The 14,867-nt window shown below is 63.3% G+C and overlaps 8 protein-coding genes across 8 annotated transcripts; 3 read left to right on the top strand and 5 right to left on the bottom strand.

Annotated features, from left to right (window-relative positions):
• Positions 1-3: 3 nt before the first annotated feature.
• On the bottom strand, positions 4-1,950 carry MSY001_1572 (uncharacterized protein; the record flags this gene model as incomplete). Its single annotated transcript, XM_018883382.1, has 1 exon — positions 4-1,950. The coding sequence occupies one exon, from the start codon at positions 1,948-1,950 to the stop codon at positions 4-6; it is 1,947 nt and encodes a 648-aa protein (XP_018740147.1).
• A 1,257-nt stretch (positions 1,951-3,207) lies between these two features.
• On the bottom strand, positions 3,208-3,867 carry MSY001_1571 (uncharacterized protein; the record flags this gene model as incomplete). Its single annotated transcript, XM_018883381.1, has 1 exon — positions 3,208-3,867. The coding sequence occupies one exon, from the start codon at positions 3,865-3,867 to the stop codon at positions 3,208-3,210; it is 660 nt and encodes a 219-aa protein (XP_018740146.1).
• Positions 3,868-3,912: 45 nt separating this feature from the next.
• On the bottom strand, positions 3,913-5,634 carry MSY001_1570 (uncharacterized protein; the record flags this gene model as incomplete). Its single annotated transcript, XM_018883380.1, has 1 exon — positions 3,913-5,634. The coding sequence occupies one exon, from the start codon at positions 5,632-5,634 to the stop codon at positions 3,913-3,915; it is 1,722 nt and encodes a 573-aa protein (XP_018740145.1).
• An 832-nt stretch (positions 5,635-6,466) lies between these two features.
• Positions 6,467-8,686, top strand: MSY001_1569 (uncharacterized protein; the record flags this gene model as incomplete). Its single annotated transcript, XM_018883379.1, has 2 exons — positions 6,467-6,790; positions 6,842-8,686. 2 exons carry the CDS (start codon positions 6,467-6,469, stop codon positions 8,684-8,686), a joined length of 2,169 nt encoding a protein of 722 aa, XP_018740144.1.
• A 376-nt stretch (positions 8,687-9,062) lies between these two features.
• Positions 9,063-9,521, top strand: MSY001_1568 (uncharacterized protein; the record flags this gene model as incomplete). Its single annotated transcript, XM_018883378.1, has 2 exons — positions 9,063-9,113; positions 9,138-9,521. 2 exons carry the CDS (start codon positions 9,063-9,065, stop codon positions 9,519-9,521), a joined length of 435 nt encoding a protein of 144 aa, XP_018740143.1.
• A 40-nt stretch (positions 9,522-9,561) lies between these two features.
• Positions 9,562-10,680, bottom strand: MSY001_1567 (uncharacterized protein; the record flags this gene model as incomplete). The annotated part of the gene is made up of 1 exon (XM_018883377.1): positions 9,562-10,680. The coding sequence occupies one exon, from the start codon at positions 10,678-10,680 to the stop codon at positions 9,562-9,564; it is 1,119 nt and encodes a 372-aa protein (XP_018740142.1).
• A 133-nt stretch (positions 10,681-10,813) lies between these two features.
• MSY001_1566 (uncharacterized protein) lies at positions 10,814-12,387 on the top strand (the record flags this gene model as incomplete). Its single annotated transcript, XM_018883375.1, has 2 exons — positions 10,814-10,953; positions 10,980-12,387. 2 exons carry the CDS (start codon positions 10,814-10,816, stop codon positions 12,385-12,387), a joined length of 1,548 nt encoding a protein of 515 aa, XP_018740141.1.
• A 35-nt stretch (positions 12,388-12,422) lies between these two features.
• MSY001_1565 (uncharacterized protein) lies at positions 12,423-14,750 on the bottom strand (the record flags this gene model as incomplete). The annotated part of the gene is made up of 1 exon (XM_018883374.1): positions 12,423-14,750. The coding sequence occupies one exon, from the start codon at positions 14,748-14,750 to the stop codon at positions 12,423-12,425; it is 2,328 nt and encodes a 775-aa protein (XP_018740140.1).
• Between the last annotated feature and the right edge of the window lie 117 nt (positions 14,751-14,867).

Raw genomic sequence — 14,867 nt, 5'->3', positions numbered from 1 at the left:
AGCCTACCGCATAAAGTGAACTAGTTCAATGATGCGACGAATCTCCGCCTCGAGGCCGGCCTGCGAGAACCCAATCTGCCCGAGGCCCTGGATGCACCAGTCCATTTCGCGGCGCTTGTTGCGTCGCGTAAAGGGCTCGTGGGAGCGCGAGTCAGGGACAGATATGAGCAGGTTGATGTCATGAGACGAGGCGGACGGCAGTGGCTGCGCAGAAGGCGGAGGTGTCTCATGGGGCGTCTCCACCCCAGTGGGGTTCAACAGGGAGTGGAGCGTAGGGGCCGTCCTGTTTGGGGGCTCGTCGACCGGGGCGTCGGAGTTCTCTTCACCGACCGGCAACGCGCGCGCGATGCTTTGCGCCACACGGAACAGCTGGCGTGTCATAGATGATCCACGGAAGAGGAGGCCTGTGGGCAAGAGGTTCCGCGCATAGTGCGCAATCGTGCGACTAATGCCGAGGGTGGACAGCTGTGACTCGCGCAGCAAGTCATGGATGGCGTCCATGAGCGGCTCCACCTGCTCCTCGTCAGAGTACATGGTCCATTGGTGGTACGCCTTCGTGGACGAGAACCAGTCGGTGATCCGCCGCATGATCGCCTGGTATAGCAAAAAGCTGAGGGTGAGGAGGAGCCAGCCCCATTGCAGCGTGTTCATCGGCAGGGCTACTTGATGCGTCTCGCGCATCTTGGTCGCGAGAATAAACATGCTCAGTTCAATTTTGTGCAGATCGCCCCACAGGCGCTCACAGGCCGACCGGATCTCTGCCATTGACGCAAAGGTAGGCGGAATAGCACTGAGCGCAGGTAGGGTCATCAACGACGCATACGTGTCGTGCGCCACACCGCCAATCGCCATCGTCAAGAGATAATACAAGGACACGGCCGACGTGGAATTGGCCTGTTCGCACACCGCCACGAACTCGCTCAACGTCGCCGGGTGCACCGTCGCGTCGAGGCCTCCGCGGAATCCAACCACACAAAAGTCGCGCGGCATTTGGGGCCGCCGCATGTAGGACACATTCGATACTGCATCGTACACCCAAGTTGAATGCGGCAGGCGGTTGCCCGACAAACGTGAAAACTGGTCATAGATCGATATAGATGGTTGCACATAGTTGAGATCAAACTCGGTACGGAGAAATAGGCGCACGATTTGGGCGCTGGCCATGCGCTGCAGCTCGTATGCGATCTTGGGACGGACATAGTCCAGCAGCGATGCCAATAGCATCAGCACGCTGGCGCCCTGCATCGTGTAGCTGTTGACCAGGTCGTACTTGTGCACAAGAATGAGCGCACGCCGCACAAAATGGCTAAACACAGCTTCGCGCGCCACGCCATAATCGATGAGCTCCTGCTGCGAAAGCGACCGGACGGATGGCGGGAGATCATGCAGCTCCATAAATTCTTCACGATGCGGCAAAAGCTGCACGTCAGGGATCGCACGCGCGGTGCTGGTGCTTCGGGACATATCCCGACTGCGTCGCCATTGGATGTATCGGTCTGTGCACACAATTTGCTTCACTCGGCACCGCGAGCAGGCAGTGGCACCCGGTGGCAGCTCCATCAGGTCGCAGCGCACGCGGCGCAAACGACAGGTATCGCATGCCACACCCTGCCGTCGTTTTTGCCGCTTGACCGTGCCCGGCTCTGGCAAGATCGACTCGGGCGGGCCCTGGGGGGCCGTGCGGCGGAAGCCGAGCTCGGGATCGTCCCAGGCCGCCTGCACCAGGTTGGTGTGGCCCATCGGCTCAAATACGCTCAGGTCCAGTGACTCGAACGGGAGCAAAATAAGCTGGGATCCCCAGGCACAGATGGTCGTGAGGAGAGCTTCCACAGTTTCCGGCGTTGATTCGACCGTATTGTTGGGGTCCGCCGAAACCGAAAACGACTTGCGGTGGTCAAAGAACTCGCGCGTCTGTACATCGCCTTCTTCTCCATTCAGGTACCTCGACATGATATGAACATCACCAAATGACCGATTAAATGCCTGAGAAAACCTTTCGTACTCAACACAGGGCATGAATGTATTGGAATAGCTGAAAAAGCAATTAATGAGCTGGAGATAGATGCGCGGCCAAGTGAGCTCCTTGGACGTGCTTGAGCTCGGCGACTCTGTCTTTTCCGCCTCCGGATATATCGTAGACCCATGTAGTTTGCGACTCATTTCAATGCGGCGACCCGTTCGTGATGGGCGGGGAAAGAAGCGCGCTTGAGAGATGACCACCTGCTCACAAGTGATCTGCCGGTGCTCACATCGCGAGCAGCGTACATGTTCGGAGCGACCCATCCGCTGCATCATCGTCTCACGCTCAGAATAGTCGCAGCGCAAATGCTTTCGTCGGCACTCTCCGCAGGTTTTCCCTGATTTGCGTGCATGGTGCTCCACGTCCGCCTCTATAATCCCAGACCCCGGGCGAGAGACGATTAGAACCTCTGAAGGTTTCGATGACGTAGAATGACACCATGACGATTCGTCCTCGTCTCCTCTAAGATAAGGGAAAGACGACATAGCAGCATCTGGAGACTTGACGTGCAGATGGGCCGCCCCTATGCAAGATCTTCGCGGGTTCGCGAACATGCGCCACAACCCGGCGCTTATTTGATCCACGTGATCCAACTCGCCGACCTCCGCGCAAGACAGCGTTGGTGCACCATGCGAGCCGCTCCGCCCCTGTGGCGCGCGTCGCGCCTAAGGCCGCAAGCCTACGTTGGGCCGCCAGATCCAGTCTCAAATTTGCGCCCTGTTGTGTATAGCGAGCCACAGGTGCGCCCAAAGTCCGCTCTCCACCCCTACTCGCTCGAGGAATTCACCGCACGGGCCCAGACGCAGCGCGGACGCTCGTCCAGCGCCCTTGTTCGCTATGCGGACCACCTGCTGGGCCAGCTTGAGGCTGTGGGCATGCATGCGCGTCTGCAAAGTATGTGGTTGGATCAGTTCAACCAGCGCTTCTGGTTTGACAACAATGTGCGCTTCACCCGCGCCCTGGAGGAATACAAAGCACACGTCGCGCCACAGGGCGACGCGACGCTGGAGCTGCTGGCCCCTTTTTACCGCGAATGGCTCGTAGTCAACGCGAAACGGCTACGTCACTACAACCACACTCTCTGGGTCGCGACCTACAAAACGATCGGCGCTCAGCTGCGTCTGGCTCTGCTTCAAGGCTACACGCGTGTAGTGGTATGGTTCGCAGGACGATAGTCATGCATGGTACTAGTCAAAGGCTGCTTCGTCGCCGCCATCGTCTATATCGTCGTCGTCTTCTCCATTGTCGAAGTAGTTCTGTGCATAGTCGTCGTCCACTTCGTCCTCGTAGTCGCCCAGGTCCTCTTCGTCGGACTCAGGCGGCGCCTCTTCTTCACCGTCCCCAGCCCGCTTCTCCTCCATGTGCAAGTGGTCCCAGTCGATTTTGGCCGGGCGGTCTTGCATGTGGGCTGTGCGCCGGGCAGCTCGCTTGGATTCACTGCTCGTAAAACTGTCCCATAGATGCGGTGGAAAGACGTCCTTCTGTAGCGGTGCAAGCTGCAAAAATGACACTGTCGAAGCAGCCCCTCGCCTGTCCGGCTGATACCGGTCCGTATATCGCAAGAGCTCGCCTGCGCCATTCTTTTTCAGGACATGCTGCGTCCAGTAGGGCGAGTCACGCGCCTTACTGAGAAAGTCAAGCTGCAGCGCGGCCGTATGTCGCTCGGCCTCTGTGGGCGGACGCAATACTGGCACCTCGGCAGGTACAGGAAACACAGAAGCCTCCTCCAGCTGTGCTCCCTCGAGGTAGGGTAGTCCCATCGGCTTCAGCCCTTGGGCGCCGCCACGGCCCCCGCGCCGTCCCCCGCCGGTCGCCATACCGTCGGTGGAGGAAAAGACGCAGCTCATGGCCTCCACTAGGAGCTTACAAAGTAGGTCTACGGGTATGGTACACTAGCGTGTGCGGATGATGCCCGCCGCAATGAGCTTCTGAATCTTGGCGCGAATACCGGGGTTTTTCATGTGGTCCTGCAGCGCCGCCGGATTCGACTGCGCCTGCTGCAGAATCGACTGCATGACCGGATCCTGCATGATGTTCGCCACTTCAGGGTCCCGCATCGCGCGCTCGAGCGTCTGCTCGTCGGACTCGCCAGAACGCTGCGCGTAAAGGCCCTGCATAATCTTTGCCTGCAGAGCTTGAATCTCGCGCTGGTTCTGTGCGCCGCCCTCTTGTGCCTCGTCCACATCGTCAGCGGCCTGTGCGGCCTCCATGGCCTTCGTAAATTCCTTCATAGAGAACAGCACATTGGCCTTGCGGATGTAAGCCTTGACGAACTTCGGATCCACCTTGATGGCCTCTTCAGCGTCCTTGAGCGCCTCAGGCAGCGCAGCGAGCTTGGTATACGCCGAAGCACGGTTTGTGTAGCCGCGCGGGTCCGACGGGTTGCGCTTGATCGACTCGCTGTACGCCTGGACCGAGCCAGGGAAGTCACCCTCTTTGTATAGGGTGTTGCCACGGTTACGCTCTTCCTCCGCCTTGGCAGGGTCGATGTAGGCCTGGCGCTCACGCTCCTTGAGGTCCTTTTCCGCCTGACGGAGCTTGGCAAGGATCTCGGGCGTGCGGTGCTCTGTGAGTGACTTTTCAAAGAATGTAATGGCTTGCGGTAGGTCGTCCTTCTTAAGGTACGCCGAGCCAATACGCCCGAATGCCTTGGCCACCAGCTTGTAATCCGCCAGCATCGCACGACCTTCTTCGACAGCCTTCTCACATGTCTTGATGCACTCGTCCAGATTGCCCTGCTCAAAGTAGACAGCGCCCAGATTGTTCAGGTACGTGATGTCCTGGTACAGCTCCCAGGCCTTTTGGTAGTGCGCAGCTGCCACATCAAATTCGCGCTTCAGATAGTGCGCGTTCCCCTGCTTCTTCTCAGCCTCAGCCTCGGCCTTCTTCGGGTCTTCAGGCTCGGCGGGCGGCGCCTCTTTGGGCGCCGCGGGCTCCGGCTTCGGTGCCTCCTTCTTCGGTGCAGGTTCCTCGTCCATGGGCCGCGCGTTGTCTGAACTGGGATCGAAGGCACGCATATCCACGCCAATGAGCGCGCCCATCACCTGGATCATGCGCTGGTCTTGCAGCGCCATCATCGGGTTCGCGCGACCGCTCTGCAGGTCCTTGAGCTGCTGAACAAACGAGGGGTCCTTCAGCAGGCCTTCGGTGTTGGGGTTGCGCTCGAGCTTCTCAAAGAGCTGCGGGTCACGGAACAGGTTTCCCATCGCAGCCGAGGGATCCTGTGCACCTGCGCTGTCGGCCTTGGCACGCTGCACATCTGCTAGACCCTTCTGCAGCGCTGCATCTCCCGGAACAGCCTCCAGGCCAGCATGGTACGCAGCAATCGCCTCGTCGTAGCGACGCGCGCCGTGCAAAGCACTGCCCTTGCGACCGTACCCCTTAGCAAAGGAGGGGTTCAGGCGAATGGTCGTCTCCGCGTCCTCCAGCGCCGCGCTCCAGTTCTTCAGACCGGCGAAACTCGCGCTGCGATTCGAGTACAGCACGTGCACGCCATCCTGCTCGCCTTGGCTCTCTGCCGCGGCGATCGCATCGGTGTAGTGCTTGATAGCATTGTCGTAGTCCTTCGCAGCGAAACTAGCGTTGCCCTGCGCCTTGAGCTCAGATACCGACATGTCGTCAAGAGCGCCGCAAGTGGTCAGCGCCTATATACGCCAGGGCCTTGTACTTCCAGCACTTTCTTTCGGCCGAACGCTAGGACCAGCGCTCCACGCGAGACACTACGCCTCGGAGGGCGCGGGCGCCGCGCGGCGCTGGCGGGCCTGCTTGATGCGCGCAAGGCGCGCACGAAGAAGTCGGACGCTGGTGTCAGTGCGAAATACGTACCGCTCGTCTGCGTCTTCCTGGGCGCGCTGCTCGTCTTCAATGCGGGCAAGGACCTCTTCGCGCGCCTCGCGGTCCAGCCGCGCGCGCTGCTCTGCCTGTGATTCGCCCTGCTCGTGAGGTGTCTCTGATTGTGTATTAGAATGCAGTTCAGGCTCCGCAGATATCGTCGCATGCTCGTAGTTCGTCGCCGGTGATTCGTTGGCGGGCGCGACGACCGTTCGCTGGAACTCGGCCCACTCGTCGTCCATGGTATCGTGCCGCACACGCTTTGTATCCGTGCTAGCATCTGCTTCCGTGTCTGGATCCTTGCGTTTAAGGGGCATGTCCTCCTCACGATCGGAGGGCGGGTCGGTGGATGGCCGCCTCGTTTCGGCCGCTTCGGGCCGCGGCGGCGCAGCTGCTACGTTCGGCGCAGGGACGCCATGTTGGTTGGTTTTCGTGGCGCTGCTTCCGCCGCCGCGCCGGGCGATGGCCTCACGCAGCAGGGACCTATCACTCGCCATGGCGCCAAGGCACGCCCGCCGTCGCTGGTGGAGCTCGTGGGAGTCGGTCACGTGGCCGCCGCGGCGGCAGGGGCCGAATCGTCGCGCTGAGCACGGTGCGCGAGCGAGACGGTCGACGATGGCGGCCCCGGACGCGGCCTCTGGCGTTCGTGCAGCAGCGAGGGAGGCGCTCGAGGTGAATGTGTATCAAGATCCGCGCATTTCTGCACCTTGGCTCGATCTACTTGCCCTAGTGCGTCAAGGCGAGAATGTGGACGATGTGCGCGATGTATACGATCGCTTTTTCGAGTACTTCCCACAGGCGAGCACACAATGGATGGACTACATTGATTGGGAGCTGAGCCGCTCGAACTTTGAGCAGGTGAATGCGATCTTTACGCGATGCCTGCGCAATACCATGTCCGTGGACCTGTGGAAGATGTACCTGGCGTACACGCGGCGAGTGAACCCGCTTCCGCCATTCACCGCTGAAGAGAACAGTCCACGCGACCAGGTACGCCGCGTGTTAGAGCAGGCGTACGAGTTTGCACTCAAGTACATTGGCTGGGACCGCGAGAGCAGCCCGATTTGGCAAGACTATCTCCAGCTCCTGCGGGAGCGCGAGGCGCGTGGGACATGGCAGGAGGGCCAGAAGATGGACCAGCTCCGCCGGGTATTCCAGCGCGCTGTCATGATCCCGTTGAACCAGGTGGAAGCGATCTGGCGCGAGTACGACGCGTACGAGACGTCGCTGAACAAGATCACAGCGAAGAAGTTCCTGGGCGAGCGTTCGCCCGCGTATATGCAGGCGCGCACTGTCCTCAAGGAGCTGCGCAACCTCACGGATAACTTGGTGAGGCCTGACCTGCCTGTGCAGCCGTGCTGGATCGTGCCGAACGGCAAGACGCCTGCGAAGGAGCGGCAGAGCCTGCAGGGCTGGCGCCGGTATCTCGAGTGGGAGGAGAAGAATCCACTCGCGATCGAGGACCCTTCTTTGCTGCAGCATCGCGTCCTGTCGGCCTACAAGAAGGCTACGATGTATGTGCGCTTCGATGCAGTTGTCTGGTATATGGCCGCGATGTACTGCCAGTCCGTGCACCGCGACGCGGAGGCCTTGGTGTGGCTGCACGAGGGGACCGAGGCCTGCCCCTGGAGCATGCTGCTTCGCTTCCAGTACGCAGAGTTGGCGCGTGCGCAGGGCAAGGACCAGGATGCGTCAGCAGCGCTGGACGACTTGCTGATGTATATGCACCACCAGATCGACACGCGCCTGGAGGCGCAGCGAGCTGCATGTGCGGCCGTCGATGCAGAGACAGATGCAGAGCGCGAGGCGGCGCTGCAGAGGCGTGCGCAGGATGACGCGCCTGATGACGACGATGCCGACAAGGCGGCGCTGGCCGATATCGAGCGTCGGATACAAGAGACACGCGAGCAGCGGCACGCCAAGGTGCTGGCTGACGCCCGGCCGGGCCTGGACGAGTGGCGCGAGGCGCTCAGCCAGGTATGGATTAAGTACATGCAGCTGGTGCGCCGCGCCGAGGGTATCCGCCCGGCGCGGCAAGTGTTTGCGCGCGCTCGAAAGTCGCCGCACTGTACATGGCAGGTCTACGAGGCGAATGCGATGCTCGAGTACCACTGCTCCAAGGACACGACGGTGGCCACCAAGGTGTTTGAGCTGGCACTAAAGGTCTTTGGGCCAGACGAGCACCTCGTCGTGCGGTACCTGGACTTCCTGATCTCCATCAACGATGATACCAATGCGCGCGCCGTGCTGGAACGCACAGTCAGCAGCATGCCCGTTGACAAAGCCAAGTCGGTATGGATGCGGTGGGCCGAGTACGAGTACAGCTACGGCGACACAAGCGCGATGGCACGTTTGGACGCGCGCCTCGCTGACGTGTATCCCGACGTGTCGCGCCTGGACCGCGCCGCGGACCGCTGGCGCTATGGCACGCTCGACTATGTGCGCGCGAAGGACCTTGGCTACTCGCGCATAGCGGCGCCGGCCGCGAAAGAGGCGAAGGAGGCCCCGGCCGATGAGCCCGCTGCAGATGCCGCTAAGGCGTCCCAGAACAAGGCGCCTGCGCCGGAGCCCGCGCCCAAGGTCGAGACGGGCGGGCGCCAGTCCATGGAGGAGATTCGCCGTGCGCTTGCGACGTCTTCAGAGCCTGTGAAGCGCACGCGCCCCAAGGCGGAGCCGGAGAAGTCAAGCAAGAAGCGCAAAGATACGGCGGTTAGCGAAGCGGCGCGCCGTCCCGCGCGCGACACGCCGCCGCCGGTGCCGGTGCTGCCGGATGCCGTGATGTACTTTATGAGGTGCGTTCTCTCTACTGACCCAGTCTTCTTCCGCCGGCCATGATGTATGAGGGCCCGCCGATCACGGCTGACACTGTGTTCGAGTGTTTGGCCCACTCAAATCTGCCCGTCTTGCCGCCGGTGGATGGACGGAAAGGGCTCAAGCGGCGTACGTAGATGGACCACGGGCGTGGTATATGTGGAGGCGACGTGCCAGTCTCTTCTTGACGACCCACCGAGCCGGTGGGCTTTGGTGCCGAGATGCCGCGCTCGTTCTCGACGACAGTGCTATTTCCGTGTGTCTTTTCGCAGGCGGCGCTGGGTAGGTACATGGGACTTATGTAGCTATCTGGTTCAAGTATCCCAATCCGTATGCGGAGCATGTGCGGTCCATTGATGTGCTGCAGCACCACATCGACCGAACGACGGGGGCCGTGCAGATGGAGCGGCTGATTGGAGTGGATCAGTCGACGCCGAGCTGGATACGCAGGGTGCGTGTGCGCCACTGACTGTAGCTGCTGGGCGTGACCGACTGCACGTACGTGCGAGAGGTGATCCGCTTTGACCCGCATGTGCCGTGCATCGACATGGAGAGCATGAATTTGAGCTTCAACCATTACCTGCTGGTCACGGAGCGCATCCGATACATGCCCGCGGACGACAACACGCGCTTTGACCAAATGGCCGAGTTTGATTGTCGCGGGCTGCGCACGTCGCGCGAGGGCGGCTTCTGGGCGTCCGCGGCACGCAAGGTCGAAGAGGCTACCATCGACCTGTTCAAGAAAAATGCGGCGCGGGGGCGCCTCGGGTTCTCGCATGTGCTGCAGGCCATGTTCCAGGACAAGTCGCTGGAAGAGTATGAGGCGCAGGTGCTCGTACCGTCCGAGTACGAGGCCTAACCATAGATATCCGCCGTGAGCACAGACTACATGGGCTATGTTACAGCGCATCGCCTTCGTCCATGGCATGGGCGCCGCCGGCCGCAGGCCATGCCGACCGGTGCGAGGGACCCGCAAGCCACCCGATGGACGAGTGCATTTGCGAAGCGGCCTGGTCCATGGCGACGCGCATCGCCGTCTCTGTCGCGCCGCTCGCGCCGGCTGTGGAGCCAAGCTGCGCGAGTCCGCGGGCCCAGGTGTGCACGAGGTCCTGTCCGTAGATGCGCGCCTCCTGATTCACTTGGGCATCGATGGTGACCAGCCAGAACGTCCATTCGCGCAATAGCGCAGGGAAGATGGCATGCGCCAGGGTATCGCGAGCGTCCCGGCTCGCCGGCGCGCTCGCCGAGTACGTCGTGAGAAGGCTGTCGTGGAGGTGGACCTTGCCGGGCACGTCGTCGGACGGCAGCACATGCGCGATGCGCAGCATGCACTGCGTTGCCCCCAGCAGGAAGGCGAAAGTGGTGGACGGATGCGTCGGCGCCCGCGCGTCGCTGCGCTGCGCCAGCGAGAAGAGGGGAATGTACTGCATCAGCTCAAAGCTGAGCTCAAGGAGGCAGGTGCGCACGCGGCTAAGCACATACTGCTCGCGCACCTGGCCCGGCGTGGCAGCTGTCGGTAGCATATGGCGCAAGCGCGTCTCCAGCGAGTGCAGCGCTGCGAGGGCATTGTCCACCGAGGGCGTCGGTAGCAGGGTATACATGCGCTCCGCGGTCGAGTGATCTTTGGCAAGCTCCAGGAGCATGCCAAGGAGCGCTGGCCGATCCAGTGTCGCGAGCCAGCGGCCAAGGTCGCCGCCGTTGGCGCGCCGGTGGCTGCCATCGGTGGGTGCGGGGCGCACCGGCCGTCGGCGCTTCGGCTGCTCGTCCATGGCCTCCAGCTCTGGCTCGTCATCCAAGTCCACATCCGAGGAGCTGCGGCGTCGCTTGCTCAGCGAGCGCGATTGCCAGTCGGCGGCAGGCACCGGCCGAGGGGCCGCAGGCCCTGTTTCCGCCAAGGTCCCGCTACACCCAAAGCCAAACGAGAGAGCTGGCGGTACCGTGTGTCGCGCGCGTGCCGTATGGAACGGAATCGGAGGGGGCGGCGTCACCACCGCATTCTCAGTCCCCCGCCAAGACATGACGCCGTCGCACAAGTCGCGAGCGGAAGACACCGGTGGCGGCCGCGGCCGAATGGATGAGGTAAGCCTGCGGCGGCGCGCCGCGCGTCCAGGCGCCGAGCGCGAGAGGAACCCTAGTGATTCTCGTTGCGCGATGGCCGGCGGTCTGCGCAGGTCTGCGCGTGCGGTTCGGCGCAGCAGGGCCGATGAGACGGGGCCCCTGGACAAGGGCACAGACGAGATGGTCGTGCTCTCTGGCGAGGACGCGGCCCGCCTCGTTGCCATTATGGACAGGTGCGCACATCCCACTGACCGTGCAGTGCGATGCCGGGCGTGCTGGACCGCCAAGGAGGCACAGCAACCCTGCGAGAAATGCTCACGGCCTCTGCACCGCTGGATGCGGTCGAGATCTGGAAGTGCGTGGCGTCTCTGTGCGCCCCTGCCGCGCGCACAGATGCGCGCGACTGTATGGGCGTGCTGCTATTCCAGCACCTGCTGACCCAGCTGTTGCCGAGTCTGGCCACGGCGGGACCTGTGCAGGCCCAGACACGCGCGGATGCATTTGCGCTGCATATGCGGCTCCCCGCAGGCGACTACTTCACGAACGCGGTCGCACTCACGGAGTCGGCTCGCGCTGCGCTCGACACGGGCGCGGCGGACGGCGTGGCTGTGGCGCCGCCCATGGGCGTCCCGCCTGTGTATACGCTGGGAGACTGTGCCACAGTGGCCAAGCCACTTCCAAAGCCGAAGGAACCCCAGACGATGCATGCGGCGACATACCTTTCGTACGGGGCGTTCGGGTCATCACTTGGCCCGTCCGTCGACTCGAGCGGCAAAACGCTCGACGCCACATCGACAGACGCGATGTACACTGCGCGCCATCGAATGGCCCGGCGGCTGCATGGCCGCTGGGGCGCACCATTGGCGGAGCGCTTGGAATCAGCGTACCGCATAGATGGCCAGGCTCAGCAAGACGAGGCCGAGCCTATGGACGAGGATGAGGCGGCGGCACGCAGCCTGGCCACCGAGGCAGCAGCGCTGGACCCCGAGCTGGATGCAGGGCTCCTTGAGCACGCCCTAGAGGCGCTCGATGTCGACCTGATCCTACGGGAAAACCAGCTCCGGCTGGAGGAGCTGCAGGAGCTGCAGTGGGCGCGCGCTCGGATGGAGTATGCGCACGCTAGCTCCGCGCATGTGCGCGAACGCGAGCATGCCCTGGCGGAGGACGTGCTCGCGTCGCTGACGGACCTGCTGCTGCGCGTGCCGCCGAACGCCGTGACCGCGACGGCCCGTGCCGCGGGCCCCATGGTGCTGCTGTCGCAGGTGGTCCTTGCGTCGTCGCTCACACCAACGTCGGCGCTGTCGCATGGGTTTTACGGCACACTCAGCGTGCCCGTGCATGGCGCCAAGACGCAGGCGCAGCTGCCAGGCGCCCACGACCCGAACTCCTTGCCGGTGTGGGCGCCGCTCCTGCGGCCCAGCACCGTGGCGGATAATGCGACGGCCCGGCCGGGAGCGGACCCCCGTGTTCTCGCGTATGCGTGGGACGACGCGCAGGCATCGCCCGCGCAAGCTGTCAAGGCGGCGATGGGCCCAGCTGTGCCGTACGGCCAAGGCGGTGTGCGCCCCGTCCCGGTGCTGGGGGGAATCAGCTCGCCTCTAGCCACGACGCAGGTGGGCGCTCAGCTAGGCACACGCCCTGCACGCCCAGTATCGCGGCCCTCGTAGTAAGTAGCATGTATTTTATTGGTATACAAAGGTGTCTACTCGTCCTCGTCCTCTTCGTCGTCGTCTTCCTCGTCATCGTCTTCCTCGTCAGAGTCGTCTTCGTCCGACAAGGCGTCGCTATCATCGTCGTCCAGAGGGGCCTCGTCCTCTTCCAAATCCTCGTCAAGATCGTCCTCGTCAAGGCCGCCCTCTAGATCGTCGATATCCACCTCTTCGGCATCAAGATCGTCTTCGTCCATGCCGTCGTCGTCGTCGTCGATCGTGACGTCTGCGCCGGCACTAAGACCAATATCTTCCACATCGTCCTCGTCGTCTTCGTCCTCGTCCCTGGGCTCGACCCACACCTCACCCTCCTGGCGCTGCTGCGAGGCGGCCTGCTTCTTGGCGAGCTCGGCCTGCGTGGACTTTTTGCCGAGCTTCTGGCCCTGCACGTGGATCGGCGTATCGTCGGCGCTGTAAGACATGTGCAGGTCAATCTGGCTCATCACCAGCTCCATGCGCCCCTTCAGGGCCAGCAAGCGCTCGTACGATGCGAGGCGGGCCGCGAGGCTGTGGTGCAGCTGGGATAGACGAGTCACGAGATTCGGGAGGCTCATAAGGTAGGCGGTGTGGCACGTCAGCGTCTGGTGAATCCACTCGACGATGCCGCGCGCGCGCGCGCTGCCAAGTGCACCCTTGCTCTTGACGCCACCGCGGTTCAAGCGGTCGACGCACGCCTCGAGCAGGCGCACAGCCAGGGGGCCCGAAATGCGGCGCACCGTCGTGCGGATCAGCGCCACGTCCGAGTGCACGAGGCAGGATGTGAGGAGCGCGTGGTCTCCGGAATGCAGTGCCTGTGTCAGCGAGGAGGCAAGCGAGGCACCACCCACGGGGACAATCGGCGCTGCAGGCTCGGACGCGTCCGCATCGAGCGCGGACGCATCGCCCGCAAGCGCCTCGCCCCGCTGCACCTTGAGCGCCTTGAGGCGCTGCGCAAGCGTCGGCTCATCCACCGCCTCGCCGCTCCGAAGGAGCTCGTCGTGAGGGTCAGGCTCGCCAGGTGCCACGGTGGGGAGCAGCCCGCCTTCCGTGCCCAGCAGCGCGGCCGCTGCGGCCGTGTGGCCAGGCAGCTCCGTGCGTGTGCCGGCAGCGCCCGCCTGGTCTTTGTACCGCTGTGTGTCGCTGGACGCCGCCTCCTGCTTCCGCGCCGCACTGGTATGCACAACAATGGGTGAGCAGAGTGCCTCGCCATCGTAGAGAGCGGCTTCGTCCAGCACGATTTTGACGCCCTTCACGGTGCGCGCAAGCACAAGACGGTCGCCACCGCGCGTACGCATGGCGTCGCACAGGTCGGTGCTGCCGCCCGAAAGGCGCACCTCCGAGACGGGCGTGAGCGTAACGAGGCCCTGCGCCGTCGGCACATCGCGGGGCAGGACGTACACGTGGGCCGTGCCGCGCACAGATATGGTCAGCAGGTGCCACCCAGCGTGCTTGTCCTCCCAGGCGAGCAGGCGGCGCGCCGGCGCATCGAGCGTGAGCATCGCACTGGCTTGGCCGTGGGATTGCGTCGTGTCGCACAGCCAGTAGTACAGGTGGCGGTCCTCGGCCGCGGCGCTCACAAACGCATGCGTGCCGATCCACGCGAGGTGCGTCACGGGCGTCGCATGCCCCGAGTACTGCGCCGTAGGGCGCGAGCGGGGTGTGCCGCTCACATCATACAGCAGAATCGCATGGTGCGCGGCCAGCATGCGGCCTTGCCGCCCAGCCTGCAGCAGCGAGACGGGCGTCTTGCCGTCGGGAAGGAAGTGTACGGCCGGCGGCACACGGTCCTGCGCCGTGGCCTGGGTAATGTGCGCGAGGTCCCACCCGTGGACCCAGCCGTGGGCTGTGGCGCCCCACAAATGCTGTGCATCGCACGACAGAGAAACGACGGCGGCCGATGCACTGTCCGGCGTCGACGCAACGAGGATGTGCACGACGCTCGACGTTTGCGGCGAGAAAATGAGGACGGTGCCATCAGAGAGGCCGAGCGCGACGTGCGCCGCAGCGGGCGATAAGGCGCCTGACGCCTCGGCCTTGGCGAGCGCCTTGCGCTTTTTGGACGACAGGCCGTCCGTGTGGCTCTTGGCGCCCAGCTGCACCCACGCCATTGCACGGCACGCGACGCCCTCGGGCAGCAGGTAGTCGGCCACGACGCCGGCGGTGCCGGGCGCGTAGACACGCAAGCGGGCGCGGTCGACGGCCTGCGAGAGCTGTGCAAGGAGAGATGCATCACCGGCAAATTCCGTGATCTGTTCACTAAAGTTACTCTCTAGCGGCTGGGACAGGGCCGACGTAGACACGGGCCGCGACTTGGGCGGCTTGGATGTCTTGTTCTTCGCCATGTTCGTCCAGAGGGACCCGTCGCGAACCAAGCCGCCGACGCTGGCGCGGCAAAAATTTTCGGTGGCAGAGGCTGAGTCAGCGTTGGTCAGCGGTACGTGCACGGGGGCCACCCGCGG

The sequence above is a fragment of the Malassezia sympodialis genome, genomic scaffold, assembly GCF_000349305.1.
Source record: "Malassezia sympodialis ATCC 42132 genomic scaffold, msy_sf_7, whole genome shotgun sequence".
NCBI classification, from domain to species: Eukaryota; Fungi; Basidiomycota; class Malasseziomycetes; order Malasseziales; family Malasseziaceae; genus Malassezia; species Malassezia sympodialis.
This window is presented reverse-complemented; position numbering and strand designations above follow the sequence as displayed.